Source organism: Misgurnus anguillicaudatus, chromosome 1 (genome assembly GCF_027580225.2).
Source record: "Misgurnus anguillicaudatus chromosome 1, ASM2758022v2, whole genome shotgun sequence".
Taxonomy (NCBI): Eukaryota; Metazoa; Chordata; class Actinopteri; order Cypriniformes; family Cobitidae; genus Misgurnus; species Misgurnus anguillicaudatus.
In genome coordinates, this window is record NC_073337.2 from 11,506,544 (window position 1) to 11,530,654 (window position 24,111).

The window sequence follows — 24,111 nt, forward strand, 5'->3', positions numbered from 1 at the left end:
AAAGATCGTTTTTATAATTGTCATCCTTTCAGAACAAGCTTTTATGCTATCTATAATAACTTACATTATATCCTGAGTGTTACTTGGCCAAAAATATGTAGAAATACATGCAAGTAAAAAAGTATAGAACAAAAATGTTTAGCTCACGCGGATAGAACGAAAAGCCGTTAATTAAGCGGACTGAGGACGTGCAGAAACAGTCGAGTCGGCAGATGATCATCAATGTTTAATGTTTCGCGCAGGTACTGTTGATGGTAAACTTTCATATCTAAATGTCAGGTAAGAGTCAAGTATTCAGTCAATTAATAATAAAGCCACCGGCGTTATTGCAACATCCTAATCCACAGAGCGGACGCTGCATACAAAGAAAAAACCTAAGGTTTTTATTTTAAGTGGTTTTAATGCTGGTAAGCAATCAGTTATATTATGCCGCTTTGTATTTGTGTGGATCAGTTAAATAAATTAGAGTAATTTTAATCTTAGAAACTGCATCTATGCAGACGACGCTATGCAGTTATTCTGTCATCTTTCACATTTTCACACATTCACTGTATTTAACGAAATATGAATAGAATAGCATTACATTTTGAATTCAAATTTACAAAAAAAAAACAAGTTACTCTCATAACTATTGACAATCTATTTGAACTTTATTATACATGTATGATGTGAAAAACAAGAAGGGCATAGCAATATATTAATTTAACGTGCAAAGCGCGGTTTTTGCAATTGGTTTCCTCCTCGCTCTAAAAGTGTATACAAGAAGTTCCTCTACTCAAAAGACCAAGATTCCTTGCGAATAGAACATGCGCAGAACACAAATCAATGTTCCTTTTGATGGGAATATCCCGATGCGCGTTTACATGACCAAAATTTCGGGCTAGAAAAGAGGTAACCCAGGGTAATATTCGGGATTTTAAAAACAGGAATATTAGCATATTCGGGTTTTTGCCGGTGTTTACATGGACGTGCGCGACCGGGTTATTGCTAATATTCCGGATTTGAACGGGTTATTGGCTGCATGTAAACGCAGTCTATGATAGCGAGAGAGAAAAAAAAGAAAAAGAAATCTGGTTCAAAGCGGCTCAGCAAAATACAAAATTATTAGATTTACATGGTATTTATTTTTCTAGAAAAAAACTCTCACCGATTGTATTATATTTATTATTATTTATTTATTTTAACAAGTACCATGCTGCAGTAGGCTACAGGTAACCCCCGGGTTAGCTGAATCCTGGGTTACCTGTTTCACGTTTCACAATGCATGTTTACATTACTAAACCCTGTGTTAACTTATTGCATATTTGCAGTGTCAGCAGACACGAATGGCTAAATATCAAACTGAATGAATATAGAACCCGTAAAAGACACGGAGCTTTGTTTTCACTTTCGGTCGCCTCGTTTCCATGGTAACTTCCTCCACTCCAGAGAATTTAAAGGGGCAGTAATGTTGAGCACGCGCAGCACACACATTAAATCACACAGCATTTACATAAATAAACATCTTAGAAAACTACATAAATCATTTAAATCTTAATAAATAATTTATTAAATCGTGAATTTGAAACTTTTTGGTTGTTCTATGTCATATGGAATAATTTCTATTTAATCTGAATAAAAATTTTTTATCAAACTTTGCTTTTGTTAAAAAACGATATTACTCTAATCTTTTATTCTAACCCTAAGATTCTTTAAAACTGTAAAACTGCTTTGTTAAAAACGATATATTATGCCAGTCTACCAAACAACAATAATAAATAGCACAAAGTGTAATAATAAAATAATTTAATATATTCAATGTTTTTTATATTACATTTTTTAACCTCCTAAGACCTGGATGTCCACATACGTGGATATCACTTTTTTTGTTTGAACCACAATTCTGTGTAACTGGTTTGTACACAAACGTGGACAATTACACTGCTTCATGTTCAATGAAAAATATTTGTTTACTATATTTATTGTTTTTTCCTAACCCCAAAATAGCTGGAAGAAATCTGAAAAAAAAGACAAACCAAGCCTGGGGTCTTAGGAGGTTAAAATGAATAAGAAAAATAACCACATACGCGGACAACACATTTTGTTTGTTGTTTGCAAAATAATACTTAATTCTGTGTAACTGGAACCTGGTGTACACAAACGTGGACAATGACACTGCTTCATATTCAAAGACATTTTTTTTGGTTCTTCTTAAACCCCAAATAGCTTGAAAAAATCTGAAAAAAGACAAACCAAAGCTCGGTCTTATACCTGACCACAGATTTAATTGAATTTATTTGATCTTTTAGTTAAAGCTATTTAAAAAATATAAATATGAATTGTAAAAAGCAGAAAACAAAATAACGGAAGACTGAAAAATTCTCATCGCTAGGTGGCACCATTAAACCATTTACTGTACACACATTACATGTACACTCTGAGCTGGTTTATATTTTGCACAATTGGTGAATAAAACATAAAAAGTGTGAACAGTGTTGTGCTTACTCGACTATAGCTGTGCTGTAGATGTGTTTAACTTTTGCTCCCTGCCTTTTTTGCAAGTGTATTGCAGTATGAAATGTGTTTTAGTCGGTGAGAAGTTTGTGTTTAGAGTTTTGCAAAAAAGGTCATGAGTTGTGCAAATACATCTAACTTAAATCTAAACTTGTTTAAGGTTTTGCCAAGGTTTTGGTCTAAGGTTTGGTCACACTTACACCTGTACTAGTCCTCTTCTGAATGAAAACTATTAATATTTACATATAAACTGACAATACTGTTTATTATTCACTTCAGAGCAGTCTAGCAAGCTTCAGATGCCCTAATAAAGATTAATTGTACACGCGCGCACACACAATAGAAACGGGTACTGGAGGCCCAAGGCTGAATCACTGATGCTTTATTTAATATTTATTTTTATTGCCACATTTCACCAACCAAAATCGATCATACCCTACTTACCTATCCTCTGAAACTATAGCTGTTTGAAGTGATTTGAGCTATAGTTTTATCAGTGCATGTGTGTGCGTGTGTGTGTGTCTGCATATTAGAGTAAAATGAGGATGATATGGGTGTTTCCATGTGTCTTGAGGTTGTGTAACTGTGTGAATGTGTGTGTGTGTGTGTTGATGTTAGAAGAGGAAGCTGTGATCAACAGAGAGTCTCTGTCTGTAAGGCCGTGTCAGGGCTTGTTGGAGTACATTCCTAAACTCAGCTGCTTGGCATAACTTTCTCTTCCCGGCTCTGACCTGCAGACCTGCTGCTGAAACACCAGAAACAGTCACACAGCATACACAACCTTGTGAAGTCAACACACAACATTTGACATAAGCCTTCATGTTTATTCTTCTACTAACATACACTTAACAGGTTGATGTTATTTCTCTTCATTCACAGATAACATTTTAACATCTTCATCTAAAAAATAAAGTGTGTTTGTACGTTTGTGTGTCAGTGTCCGTGTGTGTGTGTGTGAGGACCACAACTCCACTGGCTGAATTCAGGCAGTTACACACTACTGGTAGTGCCCTATAATACAGCTTTAAGAGGGTGCAATAATAACGGTTTTATTTTTCAATAATAGTTTTAGTATAGTGTACATGAACTTGAGCTTGTATTTGGTTACTAGTGTGTACTTGTGCAATGTGGTGCAATGTCTTACAACATGCGATTGTATAGTAAGTGTATTAGTGTACTTGTGATGTTTCTTTGTGAGTTGAAATGAGTACTGTGGTAATTCACAGCATGTCACAGACACTAAACAGCTTAAGTACCAACATTCTTCTGTTTTCTTTTAAAGAAAATGTAATTTATTAAATCAAAATAACACCCTCCACTTTTTGTCCATTAATAAAGTGTAGTTTAATTTCCAAACGCCAAAGTGTATTTGTTATAAGGGTAAAGAGAAATGATATCGATAAATATAAGGCAGTATTGCATGTGATATTTTTGGATAAATATGTATTATGTTGTATAAAGTTTGGGTCATTTAATTCTCAATTTTGGATGATATTTTGCACACAGTTTTGTTTATTGAATAGTTCTGATTTTCATTTTTATCATTAAAGGTGCAGTGTGTACATTTTTGTGGCACCTAGTGGTGAGGTTGCGCATTGCAACCAACGCCGTAGTCCACTGCTCACCCCTCACTTTTGAAAAGCATAGAGAACCTACGTTAGCCGCCATGGGACAAACATGTCATCGTCAGGGACAACTTAGTAAAAAAAGTTTGTCCTTTAAGGGCTTCTGTAGAAACATGGGGCACAAAATGGCGACCTCCATGTAAGGGGACCCTTGGTGTATGTAGATAAAAACAGCTCATTCTAATGTAATAAAAACATAACGATTTATAAAGAAAGGTCTTTATACACCCCTGATCATATAGTTTTGTATCTTATTTTGCATTTCTGTAAAGAGATTCTTCTAAAAATTACACACTGTACCTTTAATTAATTTATTTATTAAAAAAAACTATAATAAAACAGCCATAACAAACAGCACTAGTTTCTCCCTTTGTTCCAAAAACCCTACACTAAATCTGAATGTTGTGAATATTGTCGTTTGGAGAGTAATGTGGTAACTTTTGGACTTTAACACTTTTTTTTTATCATAAAGCACTTAATTTGGATCATTTATAGAAAGCTTTCAAATAAATATCCATAGACAAACACATATTTATGATGGGATACCAGACTCAGAGACACAGAGAAAGTTAACCAAACAGGCATATTTATTGAAAAAGTGAGATTATGGAGGAAATGCAGGTGACTTTGTTAGTAATTAGTAGGAAAGATGTTGTCTTTTGTTTTATGAGGTATAGAAAGCAGCAAACACACAAGCTGGAGGGATGGAGAGAGCGGTTCAATGAGCTGGTTTCTGGTGAGTACTAAAGAGGAGTTTGGGTGAACTTAGAGATTTAGGAGTCAAGGAATGGAGACGAAGGAAATCAGAGACAGGAGATTGTAGGTAAGGAGTTTTTACTGACATTGAGTCTTTTTCTATTTTGGAGACCAGACATGATGTGCAGGATAGCTGACGGTGTGCAGGGGAAAGACCCTGGAGGATTGTGGGAGTCCAAAAAGTGCAGGCTGGGAACTTGAGAGGGAATCATGACAATAATACCTTAATAGACTAAATCACAAGGTGGTTTCCCGTACAGGGATTATCTTAAGCCAGGACTAGGCCTTAGTTAAATCAGGATATTCAAGTCATTTTTAAAAGCATAATTTATAAATAAACACTACTGGTGTGCATCTTGAGACACAAAACTCACACTGATATATTTTAAGATATGTCAGAGCAAGTTATTTTTGATCAAGACCACTAACATTTAAGTTAGTCTGGGACTAGGCTTAAGCCCTGTCTGGGAAAACGCCCCTATGGGGTGGTTTCCCAGACACGGCTTATCCTAGTCCCAGACTAAAATGCAATGTGTGGGATGGTTCAATTTCAAAACACCTTGCACTGACATATTTTAACATATATCAGTAACATTGTTTTTCTCAAGATGCACACCAGTATAGTTTTTTGTAAGGTATGTTTGTAAAAACGACTTAAATGTCTTAAAATAACTAACATTACCCATAACCCTTTGCTGGACTTATTATTGTTTCATTTCATTCACCTGTTACTTACCCTTTTTAACTATATCTGTTTAAACCTGTTGGGTATTCCAGAAAGCTGGGTTAACTTACCATAAGCGAAACCCTGAACTTTCGGTTGATTAACCTAAAAACCTGATTACCCTGATCATGTCGGTTTTGGGGGCACCTGATAAGAGTTAGTTCAATCAACCTCGTAATGGTAACATTATGCGCGTACACAGGGAATACATAAAGACATTTTCAATTTCAAACATACCCGGGTATGTCACATAACCAGCTTACTGGAATACCCCCTGGTTAACTCAAGTCATTCTTTGTGAAGTCTTGAAACGCTGCAATCCTGGGCACTCTTTATTGTTTATCTGAACGGTTGCCTGATCTCTGGTTTTACCTGTTTGCCTGCCCTTTATTCATTCATGATTGTTTAGATTACTTACCAATGTTTCAAACCTCTGCCTGTTTACTAGACTTGGATTTTGGATGACCCTTTTATTAACTCTCTCTCCCGCCATTGACAATTTTTCTCGTCACTAAAGAAAAGACATTTCCCTGCCAATGAAACTTTCCTGACGAGTTTTTCATAAACAAAATCGTAGCTTCAAAAACACAGGAAAACTGAACCTTTAACTGTGGAAAACTCGCAGAGCGCTTATAAAATGTTTAAAACTGCACGCCTCTGTTATGTGCAAACGAATATATGATCAACACTCTACCCAAATTCTGAGATATTTGGTGTCTCGTTTTATCATCAGTTCCTGTTTTGGGTTAGTTTAGATATCTTTGGTCCGTGATGTTTCACATTTCAGTTGAACCGCCCCAGACGTCGACTGAGACTCACCCTTTTGGGCTTTCACACTGGCACGAAACAGGTTTACATTAAAAACGTGTAGTGTGAAAGCTGTCATGTGGAGCTGGGAGCGCACCAGGGTACTGAACCTGACACTACCTTAGGAGGTGGTCTGAGCTTGGTTGCAACTATAACTGTGTGGTTTTCGTGAATGTGAAAGCACCTTGGACTCAGGTGTGCACTCATCCAGGAAGTGTAAGCAAAGTAACCGGGGCATGTGTTTTATCATTAGATTCCACACATGATTACTAATGAACTGATAACTGATGAATTCCTCATTCCACAGCACATTCCACACTGTATTGTACATCCTCTTGTACATTTGTTTTGGTAAAGATGTGAGATAACACAAGTGAACTGGGGTTTGATAGAATCAAGTGTGAATCCAGATCAGTGCTGCTGGTCTGAAAAAATCTTAAAATGACTCAAATTTGACTATGAGCTGGATAAAAGTGATAACATATAAAAAGTTCTTAAGATAATGTGTTAGAATTGCAGTCAGCTGACATTTAATAATAGGGTCATTCTATGAAAATGGTGGCTTTTTGAACAGACATCTTTTTAAAAGTGGAATTCTTTTTTTATACCAAAACTTATAGTCAGATAATAGTTAACATCTTAACATTATAAATCAACTTAAATGACAGCTTAATGTATTTTTATATTTTTACATTACATTAAAAAATTGTGCTACATTACATTAAAAAAGCTTGTGCTGCTTTTTTTTGTCACTGATGTTACTTATATTTTAGATGACAATTCAGGCTTCCCAGAATGTATTTTGACTATTTTATTTGCATACATAATCAAAGACAGAAAAAGTTAATGTAATATTAAGAAATTGTCTTGATTAGTAATAATTTACTTTAAACAGGCATGCGTAAAGTTCTATTGTGTGACCTTTTTCTATTTCTACCATTGTGTTTTTTGTTGTAACAATTAGAAATAATTGAGGTTGAGTGATCAAAATTGAATGATGATATCCTTAAAATGCTTACTTATGAAAGCAGCAACAGTAACACCAGTTACGATAACACCAGTGACAAATTTGCAGACACAATGGCATATCTAAGATTGCGGCCACAGTAGCTCAAACCACACTTTTTAAATTGTAAATAAATCACTTAATCATGCAATTTGAAAAATTATATTAATAAAATGTCCTTTCCCCTTACCATAAACTGTAGTAACACCAGTGACACATCTTAAGGCCTCGCATGAAATTATCAAATTATTCATCAAATTGCTAAAAGATGAGGAGAGAGTGCACACTCACTATGTGCTTTTCAAAACAGCCATGCCTACAATGAATGTTTGACCCAGGAAGAAGTTGGCAAGGATGTTGATTTTTTTCAAAGTGGTGGTTTTTATAAATTGTAACACCAGTGACATGAAGAGTGCTTACTCGATCTAAAAAGTATGACCACATTAGTCCAATTCTGGCATCTTTACACTGGCTACCAGTTAAATATCGCATACAATTTAAAATATTACGAAAAACCTACAAATGGCCTAGCGCCCTCGTATATTAAAGAACTACAGAACTATCAGAATACAATCCACCACGTAAACTGCGATCACAAAATTCTGGTCACTTAATTATCCCTAGAATATCAAAAGTGTCTAAAGGTGGTAGATACTTTCCTACTTGGCCCATAAGCTCTGCAATGATTTACCAAATATGTTTGAGTATCAGACACAGTCGATCAATTTAAATCTAAACTTAAGACATTCTTCTTTAACAAAGCATTCACATAAAATGTCCAGTAAATGTACTTTTCCCGCAGTAGTTACTTTGTCTAGAACAAACCACTCACATACCTCATATGGGTAATATACTATTGCCGCAATAGTTAGCCTGTCTGGAACGCTAATAGAACTCTGTTTTTGTCTCCCTGTCTCGACCACCAACGACCACCGGCTGAACCAGTTTAATCCGCTTACCCTCCTCCTATCCCTATCGTATATGTATATATATATATTAATTTCTCCCAATGGTTTTTGTCCTTCTAGGAGTTTTTCCCAATGGGTTTTCTCCTTGGGGTTTTTTTCGTCGCAGGGAGAGTCAACCAACTTTGGCTTAACTTAGCACTTTACTGTATACGTTACAGTAATAAATACGCTCGCTTATACGGTTTAACCTTAGCCGCTATATTCTACTTATATTATCTATTGATTTTCTGTGTTCTCCTCTACATCTACTCATGTAAAGCTGCTTTGCAACAATTAACAATTGTGAAAAGCGCTATATAAATAAAATTGAATTGAAATTGAATGAAATTGGGGGACAGGTATTCCCTGTAAATTATTTATAATATTTAGTTGATATTTTAGTTTTTTTAAGTAGTCTACTAAATAACTGTACTACTTCCCTTTGTATGATGACATTTAAAGGGGGAGAATAATATATTTTTTAACTCAAAATATGTCACCAAACCCCGACTCCTGACCCGAGGGACAAGCCAATTTCATGGTACTGACCGTGTTCTACAATATATATATAAATGGTTTGCAATATAACTGTCTTACATATGTTTAATAAATATTAAAACACTTCAATTAAAACAAAAAACATATATTTTGTGTCATTATCTGACCATTTTAAGTGTTTTTCCTGGTGGTTGGGACAGGAAAGACACCATTTTCATAGAATGACCCAATACCAAAACTTTTACTGGGGACTTCTGTAGTAACAAATTGTAGGAATGACCCATACACAATAAAATGTTCAATGCAAAAGAATGAGATAAAGTTGATTTATTGTTATTATTATTGAAGTATTATCCTGTGAATTACTGTGCAGTCGATTTGATCTTTTCTCACTTCGATTACAGAACAGAGTGAACAAGAAAAAGGTGTAAAGAACAAGAATATGATGCATCACTGCTAGTGAAGACATACCAGAAAACAGACAACTTATAAATGTTGTTTTGGGTACGTTTACTAGATCTGGTACTGTTTGTCTGAATCATTCAACCACTAAAGTGACTTAACAGCAGCCTAAACATTCTGGAGTTTTCAGACTGTCAGTAATAGCAGAAGGAAATCTTCGCATTTAGTAAAAACGAACAACTGAACTGTTTTCTCAAGCGTGTTTAATTTACGACACAACCAGACGTGTAACTGTAAAACAATGCTGTTGTGTGCTGACGGTGACGTTATAAAACACCCGTATGTTAGCACGGAAAAGGCGGGTCTTACCTGGTTTAGGGAAATGGGCGGGTGCAGTGTTCGACCAATCACAGATAAGCGAATGGAACGCACTGATTGACAGTCAGACCTAGCACTGAGCAAGAAGGACTCGGAGCATGTATTTGATTGACGCGGAGTTTTGTCCAATCACGGCTGAGGCCACCCGGCTCTCGCCCAATTAGAGTGAGAGATGTCGCAATGGGTGGAGCGCCGCAAGCGGCTTTCGGGCGGTCCGGTTGTGTGTTCAGTGTGAATGTGGCAGCCGCAGGGAGGGGCGCGCGCTGTTTATTTCATTAATAAAACCGATTCTGTCTTAAAATTCAAAGTGATTTATAAGTGCAGATATTTAGCCGTTTCACGGCACGACGTACGGATCACCGGGCCTTTTCTCTTTGAGACTCAGCCCTTAACAGGAGGAATTATGGGGCCGTAAAATGTTGGAAAAATCGCACGAGACTCTTTCCCTAAGGATATTTATATGTATTTATTTTGGTTTTGTTTTGTGGATGAATTAAACGTCTTGTAAGAATGGAGCAAGTGAATATCTTGAAGAGTTTCATTGAAGCCATGAGAAGAGGCGAGCAGAAAGGAGAAGATAACTTCAGCTCGGACTTCATGGTAATATAACACAATATGCTATTGATGAATGAAACACGCACACACACGCACACAGACACAGAGGTAGTGTAACACACATTTGATCTGATCATGTTCACTTCATCTTTATACAGTCAGTCAGTGAGACACTCAGATCAATCCCATTTGGCCTACACACACACACACACACACACACACACACACACACACACACACACACACACACACACACACACACACACACACACACTTGAGCTCAGGTTGTCGTAGCAGACTGATAGATCAGCACATTATTATTTATGTGCTGATATAAGAACAGACACGTCTTAATTCTTTCTGTGTGTCTTCTTTTTCTTTTGTTTGATTTGAGTATTATGTCTCTTTAAATAGTTTTATGAGAAACATTCATGTCTTATCAGATGCAAAGAACACACATACACACACAGTCAGTGATGCTGATCATCAGCAGCGGTGTCTTGGAGAAAATCTGATGTCGTTGAGCTTCTGATGGTTCAAGGGTCATCGAGAGTTCAGGGTTTAGGGTCTTCTGCTACTAACCAAACTTGTTATTTACTGGACAACTTTTGCAATGCTGCACCCTGACATAAGAGAACGAAGAGCTTTACATCTGCACCGATTGCAAACAGTTATTTTCTCTTTACTCAATATCACTTGGCATGACTTGCACTATGAGAGCTGAAGCATCAGTGTGAAAGCATAACCGTGTCTTGAGAACTCAATATATTTCTTTTGTGATCAATCAGTTGCATTTGAACTGTTAATATGTCTCGCATCTCATCTGTTATATCCAACATTCAACAGCATTTTAAAAGCAGAGACGACTTCACTGAATCCTACTTTCCACAAAAATGAAAACAACACAGCAGTTTTGGTTCAGTTCATATTTGTGTCTGGGTTAACCGGCTGTGTGTGTGTGTTTCTGTAATGTCCTTTGTGAGCTCTTGATTTCACACAGCATCAATGCTCAAATATACACAACAAAGCAAATTTCTCCTTGTTGTCTCAAAGGCCTCACAAGAGTTTGAAGTGTGCTCGTGTTTTCTGCTGGTTGCTTTAGTTGGCTATGTTTTGAGAAGCTTATTGAAATCAAAGTCAGACACTTTGTTAAGCTCAGAAATTCCCACTTACAGGAAGTGATGTAATAAGTGTGTGTGTGTGATCTGCTGTGGGGGCGTGTAAGAGCATTATTGTGCGTTTTATGGCATCTTGTCCTAATTGAGTGTTTAGTTGGTTTTATTGGTGTTGTGAGGATTATTTCATGTGTGTGTTGAATGTGGAGAGGGTTGTAGATGGATTATATGACAGATGCAGGGAATTATGGGAAGACTAGAGGAGTCTGACTTACACATTTCTATTTTTTACATTGTGAAATCACAGCTGTGCATGTGAAATTCCCTTTTACTGACATTAAGAAACAACAGAAGCACAGGGCAGAACGTCAGGTGTCATGATGTCATCATGTGCACTTTTCAAGAGCACCGTGTGTGTGTGAATAGTTCGAGTGAGAAGCGAGTTGTGCTTATTTGTCCGTAACGGACTGATGTAGGGCTGTGTGTATTGTCAACAACTTCCTGATATGATACGTATCCTGATATTTTAAGCCGGGATATGATGCGCATCACGATACGTGACCGTTTTTAAGGAATTTTTCTTCAGAATTCAGTAACATTATTATCTAGTATTTATTGAATAATCAGTGTTGTAACAGTTGTGTTCTTGCCATTTATTTATTAGCTTTTGGGGACCAAAAAAGACAAAAAAAAACCCTCTCGGTCCGAGCTACAGTACTTTACTCATGTTGTTTCATTTTACATATTTTTCTCTTGTATAATCCTTTAATATGTATAAATATGAAGAGTTTGGTTCCAAAACGCGATAAACGCCATTTTTGAAAAAAAAAAATGAGTTACTGCCAAAATCAATATTATATCAGGTCATTAATTAAAAGTAAATTCTTAATTTTACGCAAAATCCAATACCCGCTGTGTTATTCTGTCATCTTTTTTCCCAAAACGCGATAAACGCCACTCCTCCTTTTCTACAGAATGCAATAAATCCGCTCCACAATTTATAGCGCACCATTCCACGCAAACAATGGCGGCGCGTAGAGTACACAGAGTCCTAGTTTTCTTCATCTACTTTGTACTTCGTGATCAACAAACAAACAAAAACAAAATAATACTTTAATGGCATTGATAAACCTGTGATGGTTTTCTGTGACGGGAAAGAAATGTAAGCCATCAACATCTAATAATTTACGCGAACAGCACTCGGGAGACGGCTTGTTATCCCGACTGCATCAAGCTTCTCATGCTAACACATTGAGCCCAGTGGATCTTATGAAAAGCTTTACATTATTTTACTCAGTCAACAAAAATCGAGCAGGACATAAACATTTTACAGCTGATCGCTGTAAAAAAAATCGACGACGTCAAGTATAACCGCAGCAATGACAGTGTTCTTAATATGACAAAGTAAGTGTTTTGTTTAATGCCATTAATGTTTTTTAATCAGTGTGTACAACTGTTCAACTAAATGAATATAAAATGGCAAATATTAATGCACATATACAATGATTGAATAGATTTATAGCATTTTGAAAAAAAACTGTCATGGATTTATTGCATTTTGTGGAAAAAATTATTCGTTTTTATAATAAATCTTTGAAAATCAAGTTATGGATTTGAATTTTTTATGTTTTTACATGCTATGTGAAAGTTTGCAGAAAATAGTGGTTTTCATCTTGTCACTTTCTTGGTATAGAAAACAAGTTTTTACAGAAATTAATTTGTCAAAATGGATTTATTGCTTTTTGGAACCAAACTCTTCATATATTATCATGCAGTCAGACTAAACACATTACAGTCCACAATGTCACAAAAAAATATCAAAAATATCCCAGCTGTCACCCTTTAAAAAAGTACAGCACCCGAAGAGCTCAAAGGTACGTATTGGTACCAAATGTATGCGTATCTGCACCTAATGGTTCACATAAGGACCCCATTTTTAAGGGGTATACCTGCCCTAGTGACAGCTGGCTTGGGGTCATATTATGACTATTTTTCTAACAGTGCAGGCAGTTGGATCTCTAAATAAATTAGACGATGAATGTGAGAGGTGCTATAGTTTGAAGCAGCTTCTCTTTTCACATAGACTTTACAGCTGCAGCTCTTTCATCTCAGAGATATCACTATACTATAAGCAAGCAGCTAATAATGCTTTATAGATTTTAAATGCACAAAATAATTTTACTGTGGTTGCTTATGACCTGTTCTTTGTTTAACAAAAGTTTATGACACCTACACATTTTGTCCAACAAAAAATAATCTTCACACAGATGAACACAATTTTTTGTCTAAATATGTTTACTAGAAGCCCAAGGTTAGCTTTTTATTTTAAGTGAAATAAGTTACACCAGGAGTTTTTAAACTGTGGGTTGGGTCCCACAAAGTTGTTTGACTATCAGTCAAATTTTCATATAATATAGGGCTGTACATTTTTCATTTTTTCCCCGATTAATTCAAATTTACGTTTTGATGTGATTTAAATTTTATTTAAATCGGGGAATCGAGATTTTGAATGGAGGTTCGTTACTGTCAAAGTGAAGGAGTGCAGACATCATCTAATTACACAGCAGGTTATACTGCATTGAAAATGAAACTGCAGCGGCCCAGGCAAAATTTCGGAACTTCGAAAACCAATTTTACGATATTATTTTTTTGAGCTTTGTTCTGTGTACACTGTGGGGGAAGTAATAAAGAGCGCTGTTATCCATCTTCGTGTGCGATTTCACTCTCCCTCACACGTTTGCGCTCTATTCTACAAAAGTCCAGATGATTGAAACCATGACCTAAACCTCACGTGGCAGTTGTACCTGCTGAATTAGCTGCTTATGACACATGTCTGAGCAGACTGCATCTATTGCAGTGCAGAGAGAGTGCTCGTCTGAATGAAATGCAACGGTCCTAGCAAACAATACAGTAAATAGCCTATACAAAAAGCTTGCAATGTCTTCACTCAAAAAAATAAAAAGTTGGATTTACTTAAAAAAACTTCAAGTGGGTTCCACATAGCTTTGTTAAGTAATGTCAACAAATAAAATGTAAGTTGTATTTACTAAAAAAGTTTGTGTAAAATTGACAATTTAAATGTTGCATGGACTAAAGAAATCCCAGTAAAGTCACTATTATGAAACATTTAATTGATGAAAACAAAATAAAAAATGATGATTTAATAACTCCATAACAACGAATCAATCAATCAATCAGAGTGCAGCTGCTCAATACAACCTTTATATAATTACAGTTTATCAAACATATCACAAACATATTTGAAATGCAATGTAACATTTCAAACCGTTTGTTGGTTTGTTTTGTTCTAAAATATACCAGAACAAGTTAATTAACTTATACTTGGCCACTTATTACTCAGGTACCTTTCTAATCGTGCTACACTTCTGCAAGAGGGTACAACAATTCTGCCAGAACAACAATTTACCCATAATAGACTGCAGCATCATCAGCCAATGAGATGCAAGTCTGTATTGGTTTTATTAATCTGTTACTTTTACGCAGCAATGTTATATTGGCTGAACAAATAATTTTGAAGTAAAGCTGACAAGACACAGTCTTTTGTTGAAATTACTAAGTTAAATTAATCATATGCCATTACTTTTGTTTGTTAAGTAAAGTGAACAAGAAATTATTTAGTAAAACTGACTCCAACCAAGTTCATTTTTTTGAGTGTTCGTTGGCAAGGTGAACAGCATGACTAGAAATGTATGATTTGCAAACTGATGATAATTTATTTTATAGCATACCTTATTCAAATTATTGACAAAATGATTCATGAAAAATCTAATCAAAATTTACATAAATCATAGAGAATGTTATGAATGGTTAAAAGAAATAATAGTTGAATTCTTTCGTTAATCATGTGATGTGAGATTATGACTATGTACTTAAACTATTCATTTTATATTTATACCATGTTTTAGTGCAATTGCTTTACAACTTAAGTTTCTTTAACCAGATGTTCTTGCATCTTATATAGACGGTTTCAGCAGTAACACCATAAACAAGGGGCTGTCATGGTCCGCACGTAACTTCCGGTAAACTCCGCTAAGAATAAATAACAACAAAGTTCTTTAAACGTAGTTTATTTATATAACAAGCCAAAAAACAACACACAGATTATAGGAAACCAAAACATTTGTTATTTTCGATGAGGCATTTGTTCAAGAGATCAGTTTAGCAACTAGTCAGACCATAAAAAACGAAACCGGAAGAAAGGTTCGAATCCAGACGTGTTTCGCGTCAGCGCACATGTGTCCAATGAAACGTCTATAAATAATATTATTAGAAAAATAATGTTACTTCAGTTTTGTTGTAGTTAGGCATAGGTCGGTTACCGGTTTCAAGGTATACAAAGGTTTTAAACAGTCAAGGTTTCAAAACCACTAAAATGTTCTGTGATACCGTCTCCCAAGGTATGAGCTGTGTTTATACAAAATTCATTAAATCATTAAGTCATGTGATTGATTTCATGTTTACATTTAATATAAATTACGATTTTTTAAAATATATTTTTGAAAGCATATTATAATTTAAAGGCTTTATTTTTACCTGACATTTGAAAATAACACATTTTAGTTTTGCAATGGCAACACCGCGAAACCGTGGTATTTTTGCTAAAGGTTATCATACCGCCAGAATCTAATACCAGCCCATGCCTAGTTGTAGTTATATTTTAAGTTGATTAGTAAAAATAAATAAAATCGAATTGTAAAGCTGTCAGATGTTCTGAAAAATCTAGATATTTTTTTTGCCAAATTCCCCAGCCCTAGATATATCAGGTTAGTTTGATTTGCAGTTAAACTTTCATTTTATTAATTAAATTACAAAGAACATGAAAACTACATGTTTTTTCCCTCATATTTTATTTAAAACATGTCAGTGGGTCCCAGGATTGATTTTACCTATTTAACTGGGTTGCAAAATGAGAAGTTTAGGAACCCCTGAATTACACAACGGTCTCTCGACATCAATGTCATCACCACCAAGCCTCCAACAGCAGTTTCAAACTTTATTAAATACATTTAAAAACATAAGGAATATACTCTGTGAATCTATGTTTGTTGGGAATTGTGCCCATGTTGCATTGTTTTTAAAATCTTTATGCTTGATGTCGTTTTAAGTCGCTGACAAAATCTATAGTCCCATTTAGCAACTTGTGTAACCACATTTTTTAAGACACTTTAAAGCTTAAAAAGTCACGAGTATGGGAATTACTGTATAGTTTATGTCGAAGAATAAAACGTAAAAATATCTTGGGCTTAATTTAAGGAGTTTAACTAAAACCCCAATTAAAATTGACTTTGGGACGATGGAACTAAAAGTGCTAAATTGCAAAATATACATCATCCTTGCGGCACTGCCATTTTTATGCTATGAAAACTTGATACTTGTATATGATGTTATTGTAACACCCTAGTAGCATAATATGCGAGTTGTATTTTATTAAATATAGTTATAATAAATATTATTTGTTCTTGTTATTTATGTTAATATAATAATACATAAAATGTCTAATTTTGTATTATATACGAGTAATACATTTGGGTGGGATTTTTCTTCACATTGTTGGCCATTGACCCATTGTAGGGCTGCCCTGTGCCTTTATATGGGCAAGAAACCGAGCTACAGATGATCTCATGTGATTTATTTCATTAATATAGACTTTTGTTATTATTCAGCTCCTTTTTTTGACTAATTTTAATTTTATTTAGGTCACTGGGGTGGACTGATACCCTGTGTGTACTGGTGTGAGCTACATTTTGAGCACTTAATGCTTTACTGTAGTGTATATTTAGGTTTCAGGTCGCTACCCCTGCGTTATGAGGACATGCTAGCTGTCACCGTAATTAACATGCAAAACAAGTCTTTATAAAAAAATTTTAAAAATGGAGATTGAAGAATGTGTTTGATGAGGGTGATGAGGTGGGGTATATACGTCCTCATAATGATAACTGCACCAACGTGTGTGTGTTTCTGTGCGTCTTTACTAAGAGGTCAGAGGTCACTGCATTTTCCTGTGTGACTGGGCTGCAGTTTGGGTCTGTTTCCTCAATCATCCTACAGCAGATTAAACCCCTTTCAAATATTTCCCACATTAATAAGATCAGGGTAGGTTAAGTTAGGCTTGATTTTGATAATGTTAGGGTTAATTTGTGGATTAGCTGAAACCCACCTTTTATATGAGTAGAGTGTGCGTGCGCGCACATGTGTGCACTTGTGTGTGCGTGTTCTGTTAAGATCATTAGTGGTTTGTTTTATTTACAATTATTGATTAGATCTTTTGTGTGTTAAGTGAACACACTACACTTCCTGTCTGTATGAGTTGTTTTCTGATAATGGTTCTTCCTGTGTGACATGGCATTATCTGAAGGTGTGTGTTTGTGTTTGAGGGGCCCTGTCACCAACACCCATGCCTATTGTAGGCCTGTCACGATAGCCACTTTTCATTAGTCGGTTAATTGCCCCAGAAATGAATATTATTGTCTTTTTAGGACCATTTTATGTCACTGATTAATATATATGACAATAAAATATTATAATAATGCAAGTACATCCTTTCTAAGAACTTACATTTTTTTAAGAATTTTGAGATGAAAAATATGAAATATTCGTATGAATTTGAGATGAAAGTAAAAAATATTTATTCTAAATATTAAAAATATCAATAAATATGAATTTTAAACAGGTAAAAGTCATTGTTCAGTGTAAATCCCAGCTTCACAGGGTTTATTAATTTAGACGAGTGTTACTCTGATCGCATCTGAGTATGCGCCATTACACGCAGTCATGTGTATAATAGCTACACCCCAGATCTAAACACTAGATGTTATGGTTATGTTTCAGCTGACTTTTTATTTGTATTGCTTCTTTTTTTGAACAGAGTAGACATGCTGGCTCGTTTACGGTAATTTTCTCTCCTCACGTCTCATTCACGTCGGAGATGCAGATTGTAGCTTTGAAACCAATTCCATTCACTATGTATTCACTAGAAAAACACAAAAATTCAGTTCGAGTTATGGTTTCTGCGCCTGTCACTGTCCGCTCTGGGTGTGTGTGTATGCACATGGGCCGCATGTGGACCATGCGTACCACACAAACCCTGAAAAGTGAAGCCCCCCCCAGTGACTGGTCCCATTATAGGTCATAAACCCCGCCTCCCCCATGTTATTCAATGGGACTTGAGACCAACTAAACAAATTACTTACACTTCAATTATCTTTTTTCCGAAGCTGGTTTCTGTCATTTACTGTAGTTTTTATGACACTGATGTAAATTCGAGTGTTTGTTTTTAAAATAAGTTTGTTTTTAGTTAGTTATTTAATGCTATAAAAACAGTTGTGTCACTTCATGATTGACAGCTGGGATATGTGCATTCTGCGAGTGCGAGGACTTGATTTCGTGGCTTTACTTCCTGCTCACTACTGCGCAGGACTGGTCCTGAAATCGCTACTGCGCAAACTCAAGACCCAAGATGTCAGCGCCGTATCAGGACATGGTGGCTTCACTGTTTACCAATGGAAGAGAGAGAACGGGCGTCGTCCATCTTTTTTTTTTTTTTTACAGTTTATGATGTGGACCCTGAGCTGCGCGTGCCCCTTGGGTGTGTCTCAAACGTCCTAAAAATGAAGCTGCTGGCTTTTTGATCGCCCTCTGATGGCTGGATGCAGTACAAGTCATAAACCCCACTCTTTCTATGCCAAGGAACAGGACTCAGGTTAAAATTAAAAATTAAAATTTTCCAAAATATGATTTTGGTCTTTTTAAAGGTTCCGTACTTTCTTTGTTTTTGAAGCTTTGAGGGAAGATTGAATATATAACCAGAGGCGTCATGCCCATTCAAACTGAGGGGGCACCTGCCCCCTTGGTTTTTTTGAGCCAATAGATTTTGCATCCAACCTCAAAATCAAATAAGCGTCCATTAATCTGTTATTTGACTTTTAATCTGTTTAATATGCACAATATTATACATTCTGTGCTGCATCCTTGTCACTTTTCGGAGATTTTTGCCGTTTTGATAGTGTTTTGATCATGTTACATTACTTTTATTCTGGCGGCAGCTGCGCAGTCGCAGACGTCATCAGCGTCTGGGCGCGCTCACGAGCTCTCTGCTGTTGCTGGCTTACTGCTGCATTTGGCTATCTGAGGAATTAAAACGTGTTAGAAACGCTCACAACATTTCCAAACCCCAGTATGGTAATGTGCAGTTAACCTCCTCTGTGTAGAAAATGTATGGTTTTAAATGTGACCGTCTCAACGTTATATTAGTAGAGATTCATCTTCTTGGCACAACGCCAAAGTTCGCCAGAGTTCACGCGGGCGCGGAATCTCACATGCTCACATGAGGTAAAATTTAATGCAAAAATCCGTTCCTCTAATAATTTTATCTAAACATATTTTTTAAAATCATTATTGAACATTAAAATCAATCACGTGGCTATAGCTTATGTCATTTTCGTTGTTTATATACTTTATGGATTTAAAATTACATTCATTTAGTTGTGCAAAATGCATTAATGACACAATTAAACAAGCCATTAAGACTTAAATAAAACATGCCGTTTCAGATGTAAATATGATGCAAATGTGTCATTATTCCGATTGAATAGTATTTGATATTTAAGTTAGTCATCACTCTTATTTTGGAGGTTTTTGCATGAAAGCAGGGGTTTTCAGATTGTTCGAAATGTAAGTGCCATGGAAAAGACTGAAAGCTCTATAATATTTCGTTTGATGTCTGTGTATACACAAATTTCTGTGAGCTGTTGACACTGTGCCCCCTTAAAAAAAACTGGTGCATGACGCCCCTGTATATAACTAACTTTTATTTTCGATTTGTGTTATTTGACACCGACAAAATGAGTTGTATTTAACTAAACTTATTTTAGCAAGCCAATTAAACGAGACATTCAAGGGGTGTGGTTGAATTGGGCTTTGGGCGGAAGTTTGAGTATCTGGGCTCCATGGACAATTTCTTCTGCGCATGCCCAGGCTCCAAACTGACGTTTTTGCGTAACGTGTCAGCATCTATCGTCGTACATTTTACATTAAGTTCATTACAATGGAAGGGGCATCGCGTCGTCCATCTTTTTTTACAATCTATGGTGCCACTCTACCGAGACAGACGGTAGTCAGAAATGACCGAGGCAATCGTGATTGGGTATAATGCTGATGACATAAATTTTTATTGAAACAAACACAAATGTAAACACTATGCCATATCGCCTCTCTCAAAAAATAAAGCTACCGAGGTCATGGTCACCTATAGTCATTACCACGACAGGCCTAAATTGTCATCATATTTCTATGTAAGACACATGGGACAGTCCAGTGTCCTCCTAAAGCTCAACAGTAAGACTGAGAGGAGGAGTTTATGTATTGAAATAGTTTTGTGATGAAGCTGCCTGTCAGTTCTGCTTGACTGAATATTGAGGAATGTAGTCGGTCTGTGGATTGACCTGCAGTAACACGCCTGATCTTCTGTCATCTGATGATCAACTCAAATACATTCCTTTCAATATTCTGCTGCTATCGGGAATAATATGGATAGAAACAAACAAACACTGTGTGTACTTTCAGCTTTGTTAAACAGACTCGTATGAATGTTGTTGTCTCTGTAGCCTGAAGTTAGTACAGTTAGGTTGATAAAAAGCAATAGAAATTGATGAAATATTCCCATTTAGACAGCTGGGTGTGCGTGTGTGGTCAGTCAGCTACATGGGCGTCGGCCTCAGCGTTTAATGGGGGCTTTAAACCTGAGAGAATGGACCAATAAGAAGTGAATGCAGCAGAACTGTGTCATGTCGACCATTGTTCCACCCCAACACTGACAGGAAAGGAAGTATTACACACACACACACACACACACACACACACACACACACACACACACACACACTTCCCACACACAGACACAGACAGAGCTTCCTGTATTGGATAAACCAAATGGAGGAAACAGGCAGACGTGATGTTTAAACACGCGTGTTGCTCACGTGTGCTTGAAACAGCATAAACCTAACTGTGTATTCACACACACATGATGAGTCCAGTCAAACAGCGAGTCTCTCAAAACAGCATTTTCATTGGATAGTCTTACTTAACCTGAGGGGAAATTGTCCTGGGACTTTGTTGAGGGGAAGAGCGATCTGCATTCTGTCCAGGGCTCTGTGAAATTTACAGACAGTCTGGCATGTACAGTCATGACGTGAGACTCCAGTCGTACAAGCAGCAGCATCTATGTTTATTATCTGTCTATAAATGTATTATGAACAGCACATGTTTGTTCTGCATTGACCCTGTTCTTCTCTGTGTGGTCATTTACAGCGATTGCGTCGATTATCAACCAAATACAGAACAGAGAAAATCTACCCTACGAATGTTGGAGAGCAGGAGGAAAACGTGAAGAAAAACAGATATAAAGACATTCTGCCATGTGAGTACCGCTATGTGTTTTAGAGATGAAACAGAAAATTTTACTTCACGGTTATAGTGACCAAAATCACCATGGTTATCAATATTATCATGGTTTTGTGAACCATTTCTAGAAATGTTAAAGTACTGATGCAACCAAATTTAAAATTAATTTGACATGTAAGTGCACTTTTGCTCACATAAACATCAAGTACATAAAATTATCTTGGCACATTTGAGGTCATGAGATAAATGTTCATCTAGTTCAGATAAAACACTACAAGTGAGTAAATCAGAGTTTCATATAAACACAGGACAAATAAACAAGTCATCTGTCTGTATGTTGTGAGAATTTGGGTAAGCTGCAAGACACCTGCGCTCACAGCAATGCACAACGCGTGTTTAAGGTGCCATGTCACAAGACTTTTTTAAGATGTAAAATAAATCTTTGGTGTCCCCAGAGTAGCTTAAAATACCCCACATATAATTTATTACAGCATGTTAAAATTTCTTGACATTTCTCGTCGTGAATGTTAATCTGAATGTAAATCCCTAATTTTAAAGAGTTGAACCAACTTCACGTTGCCATGATACGTGCGTCCTCACTACGGCACGCCCCTTACAGCATTGTTTATGCGTCTCATTTATCATTTCCTGATTACTGCTTCAGTCTAGTTTGCGACATTTCTCGTTGTGAATGTTGATCTGAATGTAAATCTCTCGTTTTAAAGAGCTGATTCATAACTTTTGTTGTGATGACGCGCATGTCCTCAGTACGACACGCCCATTACGGCATTGTTTTGGCTTCTTGTTCACACAGATGGTTTTCCGTGTATAACTTATGGGGGTCGCACACCGGACACGCAGCTCAGCGTCGCGTCTAAGACAACTCGGAGGTATCATAACCCGGAAGTGCACATTAAATAGCGCGAGCTTCGTCAGATAGCGTCTACTTTAAAATGCAAAATATATGTTAGCAGCCAATGTTAATTGTTTTGATTTGGGACAAATATGATGGTATTTAATGTTAAACTATGTGAGTGGCGCTCTGTGGCGTGACAGGGATTTGAGCAACTTCCTGAGTCGTAGCTGGGTGTTGCGGACAGGCAAAAACAATGTGTTCGTTTTTTTTATAATGCCGCGGCGCTGCGTGTCCGGTGTGCGACCCCCTTTAGAAGCTTATCTGGCAATTTTATGGGTATTTTCTGGGACCAAAGGTCTGTGTGAATGGGGTTATAGTGGTTTGTTGAAATTGAAACTCAATTGTGCTGTCAGTGATTTTTTTCTTTTTCTCTGCACTAAATGGCAGTACCGTGGTTGGATAGTGGCATCATAAGGGGAGCCAAATTTCAATGACCTATTTTTTCACATGCTTGCAGAGAATGGTTTACCAAAACTAAGTGGATCTTTTTCACATTTTCTCGGTTGATAAAACCACTGAGGACCCAATTATAGCACTTAAACATGTAAAAGTCAAAATTTCATGCTTTGGGACCTTTAATGTTTTCAGTTTATATTGCACGTGACTGAAGAGGACAGGGAGCGCTGCAGGCAGCTCTAAATGGAGCGCTTATAACGCTATATAACCACAAAGATATGTGTTTAAAACAAGTTGGTGTAGTGTTTATAATTGGAGATCGACCGATATATCTGTTTCCTGATATTTTCCCTGATATTTAAGCATTTTACCATTATCGGGTATCACTTTTGTAAAATCGGATTGACCGATAAACGCAGCCATCTTCACAGCGAGAGGAGACTACAACAATGTGTGCAGCAAATATGAACGCGGAGTGACGGGAAAGGACTTTGAGTATACTTTGCTTTAATAATCAACTTTATTTAACATAACAGCCATTATTGTACAGTTTAGATGTGTTATAAATGCCTGATATGCAATTTATGCAGCTTGGCTGAGAAAAGAGTCATGTAGGCTGATCCATCAAATCTTGTCCCAATAACGACATAGTTTTAAATGAATGCAACAGCCATAAATGAATGTTTGTGGGAAATAAAAACGCTGAATAAAATTCGCTTTTCTGTAATCTGGTTCATCATTAGCCTTGTAAAATCACGTTCATGTTCACTCACCGTGTTGAAGGCTGAAGCAAAGCCACCACATGTAGCTAACTTTTAACAAGATTTACTAGATAAACATTATTTCGCTAAAACATCTAAATAAATGTTTGTGGATATTAATTATTTATTTATTACCTTCGCGAGCTATAGCAGTTTGATAAAGTTAATGCGTGAGTAAATGCATAGATAAACAGCGCTTTGTCAACAGCCGTTTCATAGCTATAACAACAAAATATTAATTATTTAAAATAACAGTTAAGAAATTCAATGACACATAAGCTGTTTTGTTTGTTACTTTCCTGACAATGTATTA

General features: G+C 36.3%; 1 protein-coding gene across 2 annotated transcripts in view; it reads left to right on the top strand.

The window, feature by feature from the left end:
• The first annotated feature begins 9,824 nt into the window (after window positions 1-9,824).
• Window positions 9,825-24,111, top strand: part of ptpn12 (protein tyrosine phosphatase non-receptor type 12) — a 28,875-nt gene continuing 14,588 nt past the window's right edge. The window contains exons 1-2 of one of the 2 annotated variants that reach the window (XM_055191011.2): window positions 9,825-10,236; window positions 21,633-21,741. In XM_055191011.2, coding sequence (XP_055046986.2) covers window positions 10,147-10,236; window positions 21,633-21,741 — 199 coding nt within the window. In that variant the 5' untranslated portion in view covers window positions 9,825-10,146. The remainder of the gene's footprint in view (window positions 10,237-21,632; window positions 21,742-24,111) is intronic. The other variant, XM_055191012.2, reaches the window with a different exon arrangement.